The following is a 22,010-nucleotide window of genomic DNA, read 5'->3' as shown; positions in this document are numbered from 1 at the left end:
GCTTGTCAGCAGAAGGAAGCATGAAGTGCTCTAAAATGTCCTGGTAGATGGCTGCGTTGACTGTGGACTTCACAAAATGGAGGAGAAATGGTGTATTTTTTGTAAAAATTCCAGGGGTGCCAATACTTTCGTCCATGACTGTATTAGGGTGTAAAAGCAGGTAGACATCAGCGGTCACCAGATCAGCCAGTGGAAAAGTTCAATTGCAGTCACCACTAGAGGGCAGTCTATGAATTCACAGCATGTAGAGTGTAATACTTTCTACTTTGATGCTGAAATTCGGGCTTGAATTGATCAAAAACAGGACTACTCAATACCCTTTTACAAAAGTTGTCAGCTGAGAAAGTGGTCTGGGAGTTTAGTTAGTCTTTCTGAAAATAGAAAAACACACAATTTAAGTATCAAAGTGTGCAACCGTTCTTCCTCACCTTCATCACCAGGCTTCCAGGCGTCAGATCCTCCAGTATCTCTGTGCTGTAGTCGCCTCGTCCAAACACCGGCGCGTTGTCGTTCACGTCTGTCACATTGATGATCACTGTGGTGATGTCACTGAGGGACGACTTGCCTCGGCTCCCCTCCACAGACAGGTAGTGCTCCCGGGAAACTTCATAGTCCAGCGGAGCAATGAGGGTCAGGAGACCTGCGAGAGCATGAGGTAAACACTGAATTATTCCTACTGAAGAGTGTGAGAACATAATGTACAGTTTTATAGTGTTTGTACATAATAAACAACACAAATACAAGTTAGAGTACACTGAATATCCTGAATTTGAGAGATTTTTACACCTTTTAAACCCTTAGTTTAGTATACAATATGTGTAGGTGTGATTTGGTGTAAGATCTTAGGATTACACTGTTCGATTGATCCTCAGTTTGAAAACAGCTGCTCTTGAAACCCTACAGAAGCTCAATAACAGAACTGTGCTTACAAAAAACACCTCTGGTGTCATGAAACATTAGTAAAGTCTTGGTTTTACTCGGTGTAGTTCTGTGACCTTTTCACCCCGATTGATTCAACCCTGAGTCAGTCTTTATAAAAACATGCTGCACTGCTGAGCTCACCTTAAGAATACAAGAGAATCTAGCAGAGATACCGAGTTTAAATGTGTGTGGGAAAATGATGCACAGCACGTCTAGAGAACAGTGAAGCCATTTAAACAAGGAGCAAATGAAAGCAAATACGTCCTGTAGTTCTTTCAGCCAAATCAATTTCTCGCTGGTACCCAAACACAACAGATTTCTCACTTTACAGATTTAGCCTCCCTGAGACACAAAATACACGGGCAAAATCCATGGGCATTTTTTTCACTGTATACCTCACTAAGATAGGTGGAGAAAAGGTTGAAAACCGTTTAAATTCCCTCAAAGACTGCATGCATCGCTATGTTTTGCACAGATTTTGCACAAGATACAAAGCAGACAACATAGTTAACATTTTACCTTTTATTGGGATTCAAATTTAAAAACTGCATACTGATCATCAACTGGCGGCCCGAGGGCCACGTCAGGCCCCCCAAAGCTTCCTATCCGGCCCCCAGAAGATCATGAAATTCAGAAATGGAGGAAAAGATGTTGATGTGGTTTTTTAGAGTATCTTTTGGCATTTCATGTCTGTAGCAGTAAAAACCACCCCAAATCAATTAATATTGAAGAAGTTTTAGAATGACTTATAACATTTGGTCTGTTTTTACAAAAATTCACTTGTCAGACATTATTGGTGAGTATTTTTTTTTTTAAAGACTGGCAGAAATATTTCAAAAATAACCAGATAAAGTGGTGAAAAAAGATTAGAAGGCTGCAAAAATCGGTTGTAGAGTGGCACAAAACAACAAAATTGGCAAGAAAAGTAGAGAAAAGAGGTTAAAAAGTGGCAATAATGGGTAAAAGAGGATGAAAAGGGGGCTGAAAGCATCAATAAAGTGTTAAAAAACGGGAAAAATAGTGCAGAAAAATTATTGAAAAGGAGTTAAAAAGTGGCAAAATAGATGAAAAGTTGCAAAAATGGATAAAAGAGTGGCACAAAAAGGGAAGAAAAGTGGTTAAAAGGGTTTATAGAATGGCAAAAACGGAGCTAGAGAGGCAAAAAGTACCAAAAATGAGTTAAAAGTGGCAAAAAATATAGCAAAAGGGGTTAAAAAGTGAATAACGGGGGAACGGGGGAATAATTGTCAGAAAAGTGGCAAAAGGGGTTAGAGAATGGCAGAAAAGGTGAAAAGTTCCAAAAATTGTTTGAAAGTGACAAAAATGATCAAAATAGGTTAAGAGTGTCAATGGCCAAATGATGTAGTGAAAAGGGGTTAAATAGTGTCAAAAATGAGTTTATATAGGTACTAAATCACAATTTGGGAAGGCCCCTTCTCTGATTTAAAAAAAAAAATTACAAATATTACTACAATAATATGTTAACTATGGCTAAATATTTATTTAATTTTTTTCTTTTTTAAAATTCCAGCCCCCAGAGTCTCTGTCAAGACTAATGCCCCATTAACATGACAACGTTTTCAACAGCGTTTTGGCTGTCCGTTTACAAGGCAACGGTATTTTGGTGCCTGAAAACAGAACTTTTTTGGAAACAGTATCCAGAGTAGAAGTTTTTCAAAATGCTCCCGTCTCCGTCTCCGTGTAAACAGGGAAAACGGCACTTTCTGAAAACAAACATGCGTACGCAGCTGCAGTAAATATCCATGCACGAGTAGGTATATAACGCATGCGCGGATGGGAAGCCCAAAACAAAGATGGCCGACACCAGCGTACTGTTCGTGCTCCTCACTCTTTTGAATTGAACTGTACTTCTCCAACAAAGTGTTGATTTACTTCACCATCACTTGGATCAGCGGAGACGTATTCCGTGCCTGCACCAGATTCTGATTCGACCCATACGCCGTCGAAGGGTGTATGGGTCGAGTCAGAATCTGGTGCAGGCACGAAAATCACACCGCCATCTACTGGTCTGGCATGTACACTACATCGTTTTTGGTGTTTCCCGCAGTCTCGTGTGAATGGAGATCGATTTGAAAACGTTACCGTCTGAACGTGGAACTTTTTGGAAGGGAAAATGGAAAACGAAGCAAAATGTTGTCAAATAAATGGGGCGAAAACCTGGCCCTTGTGCAGATGTACTTTATGACCCCTGCTATAGAAGATGGACACAGTAACAGCCATCTGGGAGTGAAGCCAAATTATTTAGTGCTGCTCTTATGACTGGCAACAACATAAGCCAGAAGCTCCACCTCTTCCATGTTAATAGATGAGTCAAACTATAAAGCCAATATTCTTCTGAACCCAAGTTGTTTTAGTGACTGTTATTCTGATTTAGATCTGACTTTTTTTTTCTTTGTTTTGTTTTAATAAGTTTTTGATGCCCAAAAAGACCTGATGTATCATTGTGACTGACTGCTCTGTTGACAAGTAAGGCACTTTGCAGGCTTCTTAACCAGGTTGGCAGAATAGAGATGGTACAGCGAGACTAAGTAAGTTTCAGTTTCAGAAAAACCATCATATTTACGGTTATCATGTTTGTAGTTTACATCTCACACATCAGTTTTTTTGTATACAGCCTGACCTCTGTCATGTGCATGGCAAAAAACATTCTTGTTTCAGCTGGACATATTGGAAAGTTCCATTGTATGGACAGAAGTATTCAGCTGCCTAATCCCTCCACCAACAGGGACTGTAATGACACTGTATTCAGGTGCATGACCTTAAATATGAAACTGGCCACCTTGTTGCTGCCATAACAGCCTTCACTCTTCTCTGAAGGCTTTCCACAAGATTTTGTGCCCATTTATCTTGCAGAGCATCTATGAGATCAGGCACTGATGTTGGATGAAGGGGCCTGGTTCTCAGTTCGCCCCCATTCTAGTTCATCCCAAAGGTGCTCAGTGGGGTTGAGCTCAGGGCTCTGTGCGGGCCAGTCAAATTTTTCCACACCAAACTCATCAAACCATGTCTTCATAGTCCTTGCTTTGTGCACTGAGGCACAGTCATGTTGGAATAAAAAAGAACCTTTCCAAAACTGCTTCCACACAATTGGAAGCATAGCATTGTCCAAAATGTCTTGGTATGCTAAAACATCACTAAAGACAAGAGGCCTGAAAAACAGCCCCATACCGTTATCCCTCCTCCACCAAACTTCACAGTTGGCACAATACAGTCAGGCAGATACTTCTCTACTGGCGTCTGCCTAACCCAGACCACAATCACTCCACACTGCTTCACAGTCCAGTGTTGGAGTGCTTTACACCTCTCCATCCAGCATTGGTCTTGGTGGTGTGAGGCTTGCATGCAGCTGCTCGGACATGGAAATCCATTCGTCAAGCTCCCACTGCACAGTTTTTGTGCTTACATCAATGCCAGTGGAAGTTCAGAACTATTCAGCTATGGAATCAGCAGTCAACTTTTATGCACCATGTTCCTTAGCAGTCATTGACCATGCTCTAGGATTTTGTATGGTCTTCCCCTTCATGGCTGAGTTGCTGTTGTTCCTAAATGCTTCCACTTCACTTACAGTTAACTGTGGAATATCCAGCAGGGATGAAATTTTCTGAACTGCCTTGTTGCAAAGGTGGCATCCATCACAGTACCACGCTTGAAGTCACTGAGCTCTTCAGAACGAACCATTTTGGATCACAAATGTTTACAAATGGCGATTGCATGAACATTCAGAGATGTGCAATGCTCAAGATAAAAACAAAAATAATTTGGTTTTGCTCCAAATACAGCTTTGACTGATGGGAATATATTCTGCATCTTTTTCTGTTTTTCCTTAAGGTGAATAAGTTTCAAAAATGACTAAGAGTTGCATTAAAGCCAATAAATAGATACAATGAATGATCTCTGCATGGTATCAAATGTGCAGCTCACATTCAGTCAGTCAGACATTCCTTTAAACTCTCAGCACGATTGCTCTTCAAATGTGATCTGTCTTCATCATCTCTGAGTAAACGACCGGAAGGCTGCTCTGCATGAATGCACGTCACATTTCCATGCAGCATGTATGTTACAAAGAGTGATATACATAATAGACAGCTTGAAATGGATGTTCTCCAGGTACAAACAGGGTGCTCTGGATGATAATACTCCTCCATAAGTCAAACACATCCACTGTGTGTGGCGTGATGTGACATATGTAGTGAAGCCTCTCTGCTGTCAGCTCACTGAGGCTGTGAGTTTAACCTTTCAGGATCTATAAATCTCTCCCTGCAGCTGGCTGCCATCCTCCTGTGATATCTGTCACCCACACGGCAACTTTAACCTCAATTTATGGTGGCGATAACAGAGGCGTTAGAGTCTTAGAGACGATATAGTGTGCCATGTCCACTCCTTTGTCTCTTATTGAGTCTCTCCTTTAGGCCGTGATGGTTTGAGGTCTTCATCTATCTGACCTGCTGTGAAAACTGCTTTAGCTTCACAAACCTCTTGAACCTTCCACCTCAGCAGAGCCTCATTAGTGAGAGTTTGCTGTGAGGTCTGAAGGGGATATGATGGACATGATAGCCAGAGGAGAAATCACACCATTCATCAAGTGAGAAGATTTGATCAGAGGAGAAAAGATCACAAGATAGTAGACAGATAAAAGCAGGTAAATCAGTCAAGACAGAGAGATTTAGCCAATTACATGATTTTCAGCCGACAATTATGATGAATGTAGAATTTTTGAGGAAAAATTCTCTCTGTTTACCTAAGTGCAGAGAAAATGTTTTGTCTTATGATAACTGAGACTGAATAAACACAAAAAGATTTTCAAATCTTAACAGATTATTTAAAATGCAAAATTAAGAGAGGAGATTTTTGACATTTTAATAAGGCCTGAAACAATTGGCTGGGTCCCTAAATGGGCCCTCCACAGATCTCATTATTCATGATATCAGTGCATGTGTGTTGGACCTGTAGCATTGGTGCTAGAATCCTGGCTAACGGTTCCCTCATTTTGGAGCTGAAAAGTGTGTCAAGCTATTATTGGGTTCTCATATTGGAAATTATTTGTTTGTTGTACTTTCTAACCACTTTCACAACCTGTTTTCATCCATTATTGCCACATCCTTTTGACGCTTTTTACCCTTTCTTTGCTTCCTTTTTCCACTTTTTACCTTGTCACTCATTTCTGGCACTTTTTAAACCACTTTTTGCATATATTTGCAATTTTTTTTGCCATTTTTCCCCCCATTTCTGCAATATCTATTGCCTACTTCAGCTGCCTTTGACACTTTTTACTCCATTTTGCCAGATTTTGTCTATTTTGCAGCTTTAGACCCAATTTTTGCCACTCTTTTCAACTGTTTTACCAACTGTATCCCATTTCTGCCACTTTTCAAACCACATTTTCCCCCTTTTTTCTGCATATTTTTGCAACGTCTTTTTGCAACTCTTTGCCTCCTTAGCTGCTTTTTGCCACTTTTGTACATATGTGCCTGTTTTTTGCTCTCTGTTTAAAATGTTTGGCAGCTTTTAACTTTTTAAAATCATCTCAGTTTTGCATTGTTTTATCTATTTTTTGCCAGTTTTTGCTACATTTAACCAATTTTTGCTGCTTTCTTTTGCCATTTCACACATTTATGTCACTTTTTTAACCACTGTTTGCAAATATTTCATAATTTTTGTCCTTTTTTGCCATTTTTGCCACTTTTTTCCCATTTCGGCAACACATTTTTACTTACTTTTGCTGCCTTTGCCCTTTTTTTTCCATTTTCACCAGTTTTTGTCTATTTTTGCGGCTTTTGACCCATTTTTTGCCACTTTTTTAAACTTTTCTTTTTTACCAGTTGTATCCAATCTAGCCTTTTTCACCCATTTCTGACTATTTTAAACCACATTTTCCCCTTTGTTGCATATTTTTGCAACGTCTTTTTGCAGCTCTTTGCCTACTTAGCGGCTTTTTGCCACTTTTGTACATATTTGCCAGTTTTCTGCTCTATGTTTAAAACATTTTGCAGCTTTATTTCCATTTCTTGTCACTTTTCGTCACTTTTTGCCACTTTTTGCCAAATTCTGCAGCTCTTAACCTATTAAGTTTATCTCTGCCCATTTTTGCATTGTTTTGTACATTTTTTTGCCAAATTTTTGCTGCATTTAACCCATTTTTGCTGCTTTTATGGTTACTTTTTGCCCATTTTTTTCCCCTATGAGCCCATTTTCTCATTTATGTGACTTTTTACAGCTTTTTCACATTTTTGAATGTGGAGGAGTGAAAGGGTCTGAATGGGTAGGGGTGACCCGTAATGTAAAAGTGCATTAAATTGTCAGATGAATAGAAAAGTTTTCTACAAACACAAGTCCATTCATAATTTACCATTAGTATGAATATTTCCCTTCAGTTCTGCTAAACACTGAATCAAATGACTTGTAGGGAGGTTTACTGAAGTAAAACTTATGAAGAATGACAGAGCTTTGACAGCAGGGAGACAGCCAACATGCAGCACACATAAGCCGACAGTCTGAAGGGCCGTTACAGACTGTGCACATGAGACGTATATGTCTTAGCAACAATACAGATTGATTTTTTATTTTGTTTGCATGTTAACAGGTCAGTACCTTCAGGATTTTCCCTTCAAATAAAAGCTATAAAGAAACAGCCTTCTTTTTTCTACAGAAACTGCATGGTTCAAAAAACACCCACAAATGAGAAAAAGCCAAAGAAAGCTGCAGAGCCAAAGAAATATTGTCTGAGTGCTCGAACACTCTATCATGAGATATCTGCCACATGTTATGAAAGTGAACTTGAAACCATATTTCGAGACTTTGTGGTGATTTAAACACACTTTTTAAAGGCTGGCACACCCTGGCTTAGCTATGATAATGGTAGAAATGATTATAAACAGGCAAGAACATCATGATGCCAGGCGAGTTGATGAACTCTGTGGTTTAAAACAATTACAAAATTACAATGCTCATGCACGTATCAAAAGTTCTGCATGATTGCTATATGGCAATGTAACTTTGCACCAAGAATCAAGAAGGCAGGGCGGCACTTTTCGACCAGAAAGCCATTAATAGCCTACTTTGTTCTCAATAAAAAGCCATTGTTTCTTTTCTGAGACGTAGAAAAAATATAACAGATAGCATTGTAAATGATGCACAATTCCTGGTGTTATCAGCAGCTTTCCTCCTGTCTTCCTGTGCCCTTTTCCTCCTTTCACAATAAAAGCCTGACTCTCTTCATGAATTAACCAAATCACGTCTCCTTCAGTTGCCAACAAACCAAATCTCAACATGTCATTTGTGCTGTGGTGAGCCAGCCACAGGCAACTCTTATAGATATGATTGTTTGGAGACAGGAGACAGACTGTAAATTGTTCTCACTTTTTATATTTATTACTCTGAATAAGTCAGAGGAGACAGGACTCCTCTGTTAGCGAGCTCATTAAACCGCACGGCGGCAGGCAGAGTGCATCTGTGGACGGGTGCAGCGGCGGCGTCATATCCAGCAGAGTGTGTGGGCCGCCAGCCAGTCTGCTGAAGAACACTTCATTAAGAAAAAACTAGACGGATCCAACAAAAACAACCATCCAACAGTCCCCTCGAACCTAAACTCCTCCAGGTTTCAACAAGTAAATTATTAGTGTCTCCAACACGCCGCACAGTTCTCTCTTCATTGATTTTCTGAAGATCAAGAAGATTTTTTTTACCACCAGCTGGAGTCAGAGCGATCCAGGCTGCTTTATTTCTGCTCTCATTTATTCATGTTTTACCTTTTTCCACCACAGGAAGGCTAAGTGAGCTCAGGTTTCTCTTTTTTTATCAATGCCTCTGAGTTTCATTCATACTTTTCTCTTCAGCCAATCCATCCACGGCCTGCACTTTTAATCATTTATACGCATGAAAACCTCGCTCAAGGAAACTGTTTGGTTTTTGATGAGCACAGAAAAGGTGTTTTCTACATTCATAATCAGGTCTGAGTCATACACAAGGCCCTGATCCTGTTATTATCAGTGGATGGATTAAACGTGATCTGGTTTGTAAATTAACAAAGTGAACCATTTTATACCACTGTTGGAGGTACAGAACTGCTGTATGGCCTTGGCTTTATTTATTGGCAGCCACTCTTTGTTTTAGCAGATTTTTCAGGGCTTTTTAGACACACTTTTTGAGTATTTATGCTCCAGCTGCTGTCAGACTAATATCTCTTGTGGGATGGATGCATGGCTGCAAATATGCCTGCACTTTTTCAAATACCAGTTGTTGTGTCCCAATTCAGGAGAAGCATCCTTTGACAGGCCAACCTTTGAGCCTGTGTAGAGCACTCAAGCCTCTTCACACTCTTACCCTTTGGTTTCAAACCCCAGTTTTGTTGCCTAGCAACTTCTACTAACAGATAACACAACCTTAAATAATATTTTAATGATATTCTGTTTCAAAGATCCCATTTCCTTTGACTCGGCACATAAAGAATCTAAGGAAATACAGTGCCTATAAAAAGCTTTCACCCTCTGAATATTTTACCCTTTTATTGATTTTATAATCAATATAATTTGGATTTTTGACCAAAAAGTAATACAAAACAATCCTCCTTAATGTCTAAATGAGGGCAGATTTCTACAACGTAACATCAATTAAATAAAAATACATGATGCAAAAAAAAAGAAAAGTGACTGACCTAATTCAACAGAGGTCCAGTCAGTTGGTGCTAGTAGTCTCACAGTCAGTGAAATAGGGATCACCTGAGTGCAGTGAATGTGTCTCAAGTGATAATAGTAAATAAAAAAAAAATTTGTCTGGAAGGTCCAGTCACTGTTAATCAGTATCCATGGCTGCCATTACACCGTAAAGAAAAGAACACTCCAAGCAACTCAGAGAAAATATTATTGAAAAGAATAAGTCAGGGGATAGATACAAAAACAACTCCAAGGCTCTGGACATCCCCCAGAGATCAGTAAAACACATCATCAAGAAATGGAAGGAATATGTCACACGTCTAAATCTGCCTAGATCAGACCGTCCTCACACACTGAGTGGGCGTACAAGAAGGAGACTAGTAAGAGAGGACAGCAAGACACCTATGACTACTCTGAAGGAGATCCAAGCTTCAGCAGCTGAGATGGGAGAGACTCTGCAGACAACAAGTGTTGACAAAAAACTGATAAAACTCAGAATACAGTAATAAATATAATTTATCACTGATATATCAGGATATATGAGTCGTTGTGGAGTGCTGTAAAATCATTTAGGTGGTATCAGATGTTTTCAAAACATTTAAGTGAACAGTTGGAAGGGATGGTTGGATAAAAAAATGGGATATTTAACATATGAATGGCTAAACAAGTTAGTTTAGCTTAGCATAGCTTAGCTCGCTCGGTTGTTCATATGTCTACTTATATGAAACATATGCTGCCTTTATGGTTGGCCAACTTCTGTAATTTTTTATTGATATACAATATAAGGTTAGAATTTCATCTCAATAATTTCAGTAAACACAGATTTCAAGCCGCTTAATGGCAAACACCCAGACAATATCATCCTCGCCCCAGCAGCTATAGGTAGTTTATAAGCTTTTAATCCATCCATAAAAAATTGCAGTTACTTGTGTAGGACCCTAGGGGGCACTGTCTGTAGATTACTTAAACAAACATCTGTCACATACATACTTGGAATTGGACGATACCCAATTTTTAAAATTTGATACGATACCGATATTTTTTGAAGTAATTTTACCAACACTGATACTAATACTTTTGAAGAAAGTGTAAAATATTGCATTTCAAACCTTTAAAAGGTACACATTTCAGACAACTAGAAAGATGTATCCAGGTCTTTCAGAAATTTATTCAGAAAAACCTCAATGGAACAAAAATGTTTGTGCAAGCAAGTAAAAAATAAAATAAAATAACTTAAAATAATCATAGCACAAACTTATACAGAAAATCAAAATACAACAAAAAAGGTGCCCTCTTTCCTGATGTCTGCATGTTTCCACTGGAAACGAGGCATAAGGCTAAAAAATAAGGCAGGTTATCTATTAATTTTCAGATGAAACTGCAGCTTGCAACCTGGTGGGACATAGCTTGCATCACTTCTGATTCTAACATTGCAACGGCTAAAAGGCCAAAATCAACTAAAGTTTAACATAATGCTGGCCTCATGCATCTCTACACATATTTGATGAAATAAAGAGAAATTTTATGATTCAGACTGGGTCAAAAAGTGAAAGGGTAATGGATAAAGGCAGAAAATCTGAGAGATGTCTCAGAGAAGCAAGACTTTTAAATGTTTTGAGTCATTGATGTCAAACTTACCAATAAAGAGAAATCTTTTTTTCTTTTAAGTTTTTTTTTTTTGGCTTTTAATGCCTTTATTGATAGAGGAGGATAGAGGACAGGATTGGAAACAGGGACGAAAGAGCTGGGGAGAGACATTCTGGTAAGTGCCACAGGCCGAATTCGAACCAGGGTCGATCGCGTACATGGGGCGCGCCTCAAAGCACTAGTCCACCTATGCCCCGAAGCGTAATCTTTTAACAGAACTTGAAAATTTTTTCTTAAGGCAGAAAAGGATGTTAGTTCTTTCTACTGAATGAATGTCACTGAAATGATGCCACTGTATCTCAAGTTCTGTTTTGCCGTATCTCACACCTTTCACTAATTTAGTTGAAATCTGTTCCCTTATTGTGTTTGAGGCTGGTAAACTGGATTACAGAGAAGTTTTGACAGGAATTTCAAGTCTATTCAAGCTTTTGTATCTTTTGTTCCTTGCTTTAAAGTTGTATGAATCAAAGATCCTCCTGTTAAGCCTCAGTCATGAACTTTTCAATGGGTCAGAAAGCCAAAAATCTGTCAAAAGTTTCTGTATTTGTCTCAACAAAGTCTGTGCTTCTTTGGAAACTGGTAAGCTCTATCTTTCTAACAAAATAAAAGCCTTGCTACTGACTTTAATGCCATCCACCAGCTGCTACTGCCCTAAGCTAAACAAGCATCAGATCCTTCTGTTCATAATATCTAAATCTTTCCTGCTATTAGTGTAAACAAATCACACAATCCTGCAGACTTCCCTCAACGTTCACACAATGTAATCTCCGAGCAGAAACCACCAGAGGCAGACAGTCGTGTTGATGCAGGTAATTATGCTAATCTGACTCACGGATTTATTGTGTCGGTGACTTTTAGCAGTTAAAATCCAACACATTGTGACTCCAGTACAAATGGAGATGTGGTTTATGAACGGCTTGGCGGCAGCTCGGGCTTCACGCTGCCAACTTTCTGTCAATATGGGCTCGTATTTGTCTGTGTTTGGTGTTTTGCTCAAAGCAGGCTGAGCTCATTCTGCACGGCGTGATGCGACTTCTCAGAAGGAATAAAGTGGGTGAAGGTCGTTTGTCTTTGTCAACAGAAATGCCTGTTTCCCACGTTTGCCACTGTGCACTCATAGACAGTCACACGCAGGCATAAAAGACTAAGAATTTAAAAAGATGTCTAAGAACATAGCAATTAATTTGGACTCACAAAGTTTTAACTAAAGACATGATGGCTTTTTTTGACTACTTCTCGTGATGTCTCTTTTGACATACTTTCCTTCTAACATCTGTACTCCTTCACATTCTTGAAAACCCTTTTTTTTAACATATTACATTCAGTCTTTGAAGCCTCACTGACATCCACAGCTGACAAAACGTGTAATTTGGAGCTTACCTTTACCCATCAGAAGCATTCCTGAACCCAACCTTGCCCCCAAACCAATCATTGACATTCAAAAACTATTCCAAGAGCTGAAGACCAGAAATAATGTCCCCTACTTTACAAAATTGTCCTCAATCCTGAGGCAAGAAAGCCTAATAAATTCTCACAAAGTAGCAGAGAGGACACCATAATAAGGATGTGTCGAAACTAAAAACAGCTGTTTTGTTTTAAATGTTGGTGAGACGATGGAGGAAAGTGCAGATAGTCAAGTTCAAATAATAAAAGCATCAATTTAAAAGACGTATGAGACGCTGAAACACCACACAGAAGGGGAAATACAGAAATTTAGCAGATACATGCTACAATGATCTGTTTCACAGCAAATTTAACATGGATAAGGTAAGTGCAACTTAAAAGTTTAAATTTTTAAGGCATAAGTACACTATATGGACAAAAATACACCTACAGGGAATGTAGTAACATTATTCTCATATACATGTACTTTAATGTGGATTTTGACCCCTTTTGCAGCTTTAACAGCCTTCACTCTTCTAGGAAGGTTTCCCACAAGATTCTGGAGTGTTTGTGCCCATTTATTCTGTAGAGCAGGGGTGTCAAACTCAATCACAGCAGGGGCCAGATTCTGAATTTAGGTCTGACCTGAGAGCCCAACAGGGTCAACATTTAAGCATTAACTGCCAACCTCATTTTCAGCAGTAATAAATTAAGGGAAAAAAACTGGATGTTAGTACTCTAGGCCAGGGGTTCTTAACGTTTGGGTCGGGACCCTATTGGGGGTCGCAAGACACTGAGAAGGGGTCTCCAGATGCCTTAAAAAAACGAAGAACATTTCTGAATTACAGTGTTACCCCTTTACACCCATTTTGCCTATTTTTTAACCAATTTTTATCACATTTTCTCAGCAATTTTGCCAATTTTAACACATTTTTTGCAACTTAAAACCCATTTTTGGTAAATTTTTAACCCTTTCCACCACTTCTTTTTTCCTGTTTTGCCGTTTCTAAACCAAATCTTGCAGATCTCTGCCTATTGTTGGCTTTGCTGACACATTATTGCCACTTTTAACCCCTTTTACCACTTTTCAAGCCACATTTCACTATTTGATATGCCGATTTTTTGCCAGTTTCTGCCTATTTCTGCCTCAGCCCTTTTTTGCTACTTTATATCAATTTTCATCCCATTTCACCAAATTTCCATCTATTTTTGGCCACTTAAACGCCCCTTTCGAATCCCTTTTAACACTTAATATGCCCATTTTTGCCACTTTAAACCCATTTTGCCTTTTTTTTATTTTTTTGGCCACTTTTATCTAATTTTTGTAAAGTCCAACCAATTTCTGCTACTTTTAAAATCCAATTTCACCACCATTTTTTGCTGTTATTAACCCACTTTAGCTATTTTTGACACATTTTAATTCTGTTTTTAACAAAAGGATTTACATTTTTAAGAGGGCTACTTACCACACAAATGAATTAAAATGTGTTTCTTTGATAAGAGTGGTTATTATTCAGGTTAAATATAAAATACCACAGTTTAACTTTACAACGGACCATGATTTTGCTGGCCCCCAGTTTGGCTGGGCCCCAGAAAGTTCTCCCATTTATCCCCCCTTATGTGCGGCCTTGTCTGCATATGACTATTCTTGAATGTGAATGGCTGTGTTCAGCCATCTTCAGGTACAGTGGGGGTCCCTGGTCACTAGCACCTTTATTTTGGGGGTCACAGGCTGAAAAGGTTGAGAACCCCTGCTGCTCTAGGCCAAGTTTTCATTCATGGAATTTCCATTTAGTACTTATCTTGTAAGTCTTTCTAAAGTAGGGGCAAAAACTTACCACAAAAGTACTCACTTTGCACAGTAGTTTCTGTTTTGAAACTTTATAAAGCTTTATCTTCTTCTCTGTCCTTTACCTGCAAAATGACATTACACAGACTTGACTGTTCTCTGTCTTTCACATGCAAACCTCTCTCTCACTCTTCTGTCCTCATTATAATGCATGTGTCCTATGTTTAGTTTTTCAGTAGCATATGCTGCTTGAAGACACTTAACTTTGCACTGCAGAGATCTGTAAATTGTTGAAAACTTCCCTGTGATTCGGTGACACATTACGCTCTAACTTTGGGTGAATCCCCGTCCATCTGGCGTCTGCAGTGAAACATGACAGACATGCTGAGTAGTTTACAAAAACAGCCTCTGATCCTGAGCTTGGATGTGTGAGATTTACAGTCTCCAACGCTCTCCTTCTCGGCATCTTCGGAGAAGCTTTCTGATGACGCAGAGCATTCATGATTTAGTAAATACTTTAGAATCATTCTGGAGACTTCAAAGAAACCAAACTCATAAATTATCAACAGTGGACTCATCAAACCAGTGAGTCAGTCTCTTTACGTCATGCAGTGGACTGAAAAGCAGGGAAAAACACATTTTTAATGGTTAACTTACAAAATCAAGTAATTAATGTGGCTCCTAAATCATGTGGCTTCACAGAAATTTGATTTACATTGATCTGGTGATTCTGAGAAATGACGGCAGTTCAGCTAATCTCTACAGTGATTTGGAAAGTTTACAATTCTGCTTTATTCTGGGGTAAATACATCAAACCTCCAGCTTTCATGCTCATAAATATATTAATCCATGAGGCACAATTCACCCCTTAAAGTCTGAGACATTCACAATAATAAGCTGAACTCATTTAAATCCAAGCAAACCATCTTCAACCTCAAATTTACCATCTGTGTCTTATCGACACTCATGACAGAAGTACTGCTTTTCCAAGCCTGCCATGTCTCCACTCTACTTCCATGTCCATTGCTTTTGCTATTGCTTATTTAATTCCTGCCCAGTGAATTTCTAACCCTGCAGAACCAATTGATTTGCCAGATATCCCGTCTGACATCAGGCAGATCCGAGTTGCAAAATTTGCCTTTTAAATCATGTGTTTTGTTGCTCTGATTGAATGATTTATTGAATGTGGCAGACAGAATGTACATCCAATCACCCTCCAAGATTATTTTGAAAGGTTCTGCCATTCCCAAACACTGTGTAGGCTTTAGTCCAGATGGATGTAAAATATATCCCATGCCATGAGTATTTGAAACAGTCTATCTGGAGTGTCATGTTGATAAAGACTGCAGCAAAGCTCAAATGTGAGTCTTTGTATTGAGGAGCCTTGGGGGGCTGTGAGTTGACTGGTTATACCTTTGTGCTGACACAAATCATCAACACAGAATTTGAAACGTAAATATGAATATTATTAAAGCACAGCTATCGCTAATTTCTTAAACAAGCAAACAACATAACTCCTGGTATCTTGTCATCTCACTCTTTAGGTGTTCTTGTCCTTGTAAATGTTTGTGACAGAGATGAAAACCAGAATGGTGCAACAGAGAAAAATAGTGTGCTTTGTCAGGCTGTGTAGCAGGAAGTGTGAAATTTGGCAGATATTTTTAATTTTAGTCTTAGTTTTTTGATGAAATGTCTTTTAGTTTTAGTCACATTTTAGTCATTTTGACCATTATTAATTTAAGTCTAGTTTTAGTCGACGTAAACTCAAAAGCATTTTAGTCTAGTCTTAGCCCAAAAAAGTCCTCACATTTACGTCTTTACTTTCAGCCCAAGCATTTATTTTCTTGCCTAAATCTGGTACCAAATCATGTTAGTGTGTTCTCTGCACTCTGCCAAACATGGGGTTCCTGCTTTCTACAGCTGAGAGGCAGAATAGCTATATATGCACTGTTTTTTTGACAGATTTACCCACAGTGGAGAAATATCACAGATTTTGAATGTCTGACAAAAACGACATTACATTTTAGTCTAGTTTTAGTCATCTTTATGAAAACTAAACTTAGTTTTTGTCAGTTTTAGTCATCACAGATCTATTTTTGGTGGTCTAAGTCTAGTTTCTGTCATGGAAAAAAGGCTGTCGACGAACATTTCTAGTCATAGTTTAAGTCGACGAAATTAACACTGATTGCACAGCACTTTTGCTGCATTGCACAGCATCTTTCTGCATTGCATGCCATCTTGCTGCATCATCAGACATTGTGAGGCTGGTTGTCAAGATATTACAGAAGGAATCAGTGAAACCCTGCTGTTTTAGCGCTGATGCTCACTTGTGTCACATGCTGTTTGGAAATACTGTTAGCTTCAGACAGTACAAATTTAAAAACTAAAATTTATTTGGTTGGTTTTGAAATGTGAAAAGGAATTCTAACCATGTTAAAAAAAAAGATATAATTTTGCAAATAATCATGTCTTACAATATTGATCTTTTTACAGCTGTGTTTTCCCTTTACAATTTATACTACTTAAGTTCCTTCATTTCTACGTTTGAGAAATGAGGGATGAGGGATCAATAAAGTCTATCTTATTAAAACAGGATCTCTTGTAATTGTCTGAAAGGTTTAATTAGGTTTCACAAGTGAAAACAGGTGATATAAAAACAGCTGAGCTGAGAAACTGAGATTGTTTTTGTGGGTATGGAGGGAGTTTTAAGGCTGGAGCCATGAATCACTTACTCAGACAGCGGGGTGGGTGTGCTGGTTTTACTGGTTATGAATTTTCATTACTCTCACTCGACACAAACGCTGAGTTTGCAGTTCAGCAAAGTTGAAATAAAAAGGTTTTCAGGTTGAGTGTGCAGTAAATTGCCTCATTTAAGCTGTGGCACTTGAGATTGTATGTGTAAATTGACACAAAAGGAGATAAAAAAAGGTTTGAAACAGGCCGTACACGTGTGGATGGTTTGTTTCTTTATGCCATGGCAATCTGAGAGAAAAACTGTGCACTTAAGTTATCGGGGGATTTATTGATCAATAAAAGCTTTACAGAGAGAGGACATGCAGGATGGATGAGCAGTTGTTTTAGACTGAAGGGATCAGTGCAGCTTTCTAAAGCAAAGAAATAAATTCTAACTTTTAATCCATCTCTCTGACTCCACAACAAAACTAAAGCCTCTGAAAAAGTCTGTGGGCAAACTTTTATTCAAGAGCTGAATAACTTTATTTCTGATTTCTGATGGATTACATAAACATTTGCCTGAGGGATTTATCCCAAAACGCATGCAGTCAGACCAGACCGGCGTTTTAGATACAAGTTTATTGCTTTTTCTCTCAGCTCAATATAAAACATGAATAAATATAAATCCTGTGTCGATAAATCCACAAAGACTCTCCATAACCTTTCCAGCTTTAATGTATTCCTGCAGACGCCTGCTTATTTATCCAGCTGACTTTCTCTTATGCTGCAGGATACAGTCGCAGATTTCCATCCTGCACTTTTCTTCGATCAGCACATTAAAAAATAGTTTTTTTCTAACAACACAGCACTGCTAAAATACATCCTTTCTGTTATTGGCTGATACATCAATCGTGTTTTACTCCTTTGTATTTTTTAGACTTGATAACTGCGAGGTCATGATTTCTGCTGCTTGTAGATTCTACAAGTTTTCAAATGTGTCTAAAATCTGAAGCTTGGATCAGAAAATTTGATGATATTACATGAGACACCTACTATAAAGTAATCATGCTTTAGGCCTGATTCCTCCATCCTGACAAAGTCAACAACGCCATATTACCGGATGGTTCTAAAGAATATGTTCACAGAGTTTCCTTTGGTTCTGATCTTTCCCTCTCTGAGCTGCACAGCAGACAATCTGATGAGCTCCAACTTGAGATCCTAAATATTAAAAATGTTCAGTATTTACCATCAAAAATCTTTTTGTGTAGGGCAGTGGTTCTCAACCATGGGGTCATGAGACACTGAAAGGGGGTCTCCATATGTCCTAAAAAACTAAGAATGTTTTTTTAATTACACTGTTGCCACTTTACAACAATTTTGTCAAATTTAACCCCTTTTCGTCAGTTTTTCCCACCAGTTCTGACACATTTTTTTTCCATTTAACTTCTTTTTTTGTCAGTGTTAAACTCTTTCCACCACTTTCTTTCTGTCTGTCTTGCAACTTCTGAACCAATTCTTGCCACTTAAGCTAAATGTTGCCTCTGTTGACCCATTATTGCTACTATTAACCCCTTTTTACCACTTTTCATGCCTAATTTTTCCCATTTAACCATATTTCACTATCTGATATGCCATTTTTTGCTAGTTTAACCAATTTCTGCAAATCTGCGTTTTTTTCTTTCTCAGTTAAACCTTTTTGCCAGTTTATATCAATTTTTCATCCCATTTCACTAAATTTCCACCCATTTTTGCCAATCTAAAGTAATTTCATCCACGTTTAAACTCCCTTTTACCACTATTTATGCCCATTTTTGCCACTTTTACCCATTTTTTCCATCTCAACTAATTTTTTCCACTTTTAACCCATTTCTGATACTTTTAAAAATCCAATTTCACCACCTTTTCCCCCATTTTTGCTGTTACTGACCCATAGTCACAATTTTTAAACCATTTTAACCCTTTAACACCTGAGTTTCTGGACTCTTTTCTTATTTTAACCATAAAAGCCCCAGAAAATATCCTGTGAGTACGTGCTTTTGCCCATTTTTCCACAATACTTAGAACTTTTAATATATGTCAGTTATTTACATTTTACTGCATGTTGGGACTTCCGGTTTGTAGATGAGACTGTAGACAGCTAAAACGAGGAGCTCCCAGCCGAATAATTAAAAAAACAACTAAAGCCCACAGTAAACGCTTGGGAAACAAACTGAGCAAAGTGACTTGCAATGGATAATTTCTGAGGCCAAGGTTTCCCTTTTTCAAGGTTTTCTGGGTGAATATTATTTATTTAAATCATCACTAAAGAGCCACATGTGGCTCAGGAGCCAAGCGTTGAGTATCCCTGGTCTAGCCCTACTCATGGAGGAGAAGATCCTGTTTGGTCCATAACCTTCCCATAGTTTAAAATGTTCATGTATCTGGAATTTGTTCATCATAATTTCAAATATTTTTTGGTTTAGTCCGTACAGGCAGCATATGCTTCCCCGCCTTTAGTCCATCTTGGGAGAAGGACCCCGTCTCTGTCTCTCCTCCTCAGGATTCTGTATTTCTTCCCCATTAAAGGTGCTTCTCGGGGGTTTCTTTTAGGGTCCAAAGATAGTGTGTTGCTCGCTGTAAAGCCTTCTGAGGCGTTTTTTTTATGAGTTATTCTGAGCTATAGAAAGAAAACTGCTAGACTTGTGATTCCCATCGCCACCTCTCTGCTTTTCAAACTTTAAAAACTCCTCGCTCTCCCAGAATAATGAAACCTAATGCAGCGGACAGTGATCAATGAGCGCGGTTCTTCTGACCAGCTGCCCTTTAATGATTTATTGGCAGAAAGCCGTGAGACAGTCCCACACAGTCCAAAGGGCAGACCAAACTTCGTCCCCAGCTGGATTTTAAAACTTGGGAGTGGAGCTCATGAAAACTCTCTGAACTTTACTTCAGGTCAAAACTCGCCAAATAACTCTGGGCATCAATAATGCAACTTTTATTTAAAAGGTAAAATAAAAACAGGGTGTGGGCGATGGATCCATATATGTGTCAGGAGATTTGACAGAAAGAAGTCATGAAAGTGATTTATGACAGAGAAACCGTCTATTGTTAACAGGAAAAGAGTTTAGGAAAGAGGACATCTGGTCTTTATGCCCTTTAATTATCTGTTAAAATCATTAAAGTATGTCTTTAATTATAACTCGCCTTCATTTGGATGGATGCAATATTAAAAAGCACAGAAATATAGCCATTTTTAATCATTTAAAGTCATTACTAATTAATGCAAACCTGTGACATGTGACATGAGCTGCCTCCAGCCACCTTGGAGGGAAATTAAACCATTATTATCATTATTATTGCCTCCCATTCAGTGGTAAAATGCTGCTCATTTATTTTCAGGCATAAGAAGCAACACTTTTCCTCAAGAGCAAACACCGACCAGCCTTGAGAAATTTTCTAAGAAAATCTTTGTGAACTAGTTTAAAGAATACAATAAATTTGACGACTAAATCTGCATAACAGCTGATTTAAAAGGTTTTACAGAATAATAAAGACAAACATATGTTTCCTGAGAGGGGAAATGTTGATTTGAGTCAAAAATGGAAGATAAAGAGAAATTAAGGTGAAACTGAAAACAAAATGTGCATTACTTTAATAATTTTTCACTTCCTCTTGTATTCGTATGATATAGTCTCTGAATGTCCTCATAGTTTTGAGCTGAAAAGGACGGTGTCACATGTACCACTTCTTGGCACAATCATTGATTAAGGAAAGTCATTTAAGTGTTTTTAGCAAAACTGTAACCCCTGCATGGCTTCTTTCATTCTGTTGGATTAGTTTAGAATTCTTATAACCCTTTAGGTCAGAGCTATTCAGTTACAAATTCAACTGGGCCAAATTTTAAAATCAAGAAATTTAGCCGGGCCAGACACGTTCGGTGCCCAGTAAGCAGCTGGTAATTTCACATTTGGAATCAATACAGATCAATTTGATGAAAAATATGCACTTTTAATTCATAGTCTCCCTTTTAAATTTGGAAACATGACAAAAGCACGTCAAAAAGTGCATAAAAAGACAACAACAGCGCTGTATTTGAACATAACCTGAGGTAGTACATTTTTTTTTCACTGAATAAAAATAAAATACATAGAATTTAAAAAAAAATGATATACTGTAAATAATAATTTTGATCAGGCACATCTTAAAGTGCATAAAAACTAAATTTGCAAAGTTGTAACTACAGCTGAAAAGGACATTTTATACTCTTTTTTGGGGCTACTTCTGTTGGCCACGCTTCAAAACAATGCAGCGCATTGTAGGTTGACTGTTGCTAAGCTAAGCAGAGTGTTGCATTTACGGTCTGAAAAACTGTGGAAATGTATGAAAACAGGTTGCATCTCTGCATCTCTGCATCTCTGGCATGACCACAGGCTGGGCCACTTGGGGCTTGGTTTTGGGCTGCATGTGGCCCCTGGGCCTCTAATTGAATAGGCCTGCTTTAGGGGGTTCTTTCAAACCTTTAACATCCGCCTGGTAACAGGCTGTAAGTAGAGATGAAAGGATTTGCTGATTCTGTCCACAAAAGTAAAGTTACGTGATTTTATTTTTACAGTTGCGTGCATGTATGAGCCATCTCAAATTCTTCACATTTCAGCTGAGAGTTCATATGCCAGCGGTTCTCAAAGCGAGGCCTGTAGCCTCCATTTGGGCCCAAAGCCATGACAGACAGGGATCTGCAAGGCTAAACAAACTATGTGCAACATTTTGCACAGCAGGCAAAGCAAATGTTGTGAGAAGACTTTCAGGTAAACAAAGGGTTAACACCGAAACTACACCACGCATTACAACAACTTAAAGACAAGAAAACATGGTGACTCATGTATTTATACAGAAAGACGTGGTAAAAAGATGGAGAGAGGCTGTCTCTTGTATTAAAGGGACGCTACAAT

At 38.5% G+C, this 22,010-nt stretch overlaps 1 protein-coding gene across 1 annotated transcript in view; it reads right to left on the bottom strand.

Moving 5' to 3' along the window:
- Nucleotides 1-22,010, bottom strand: part of fat2 (FAT atypical cadherin 2) — a 162,928-nt gene that overhangs the window by 66,197 nt on the left and 74,721 nt on the right. The window contains exon 16 of the mRNA XM_041797927.1: nt 429-640. Coding sequence (XP_041653861.1) covers nt 429-640 — 212 coding nt within the window. The remainder of the gene's footprint in view (nt 1-428; nt 641-22,010) is intronic.

The sequence above is a fragment of the Cheilinus undulatus genome, linkage group 10 (assembly GCF_018320785.1).
Source record: "Cheilinus undulatus linkage group 10, ASM1832078v1, whole genome shotgun sequence".
NCBI classification, from domain to species: domain Eukaryota; kingdom Metazoa; phylum Chordata; class Actinopteri; order Labriformes; family Labridae; genus Cheilinus; species Cheilinus undulatus.
The sequence above is the reverse complement of the archived record's forward strand: the minus strand, read 5'-3'. Positions and strand labels throughout refer to the sequence as shown.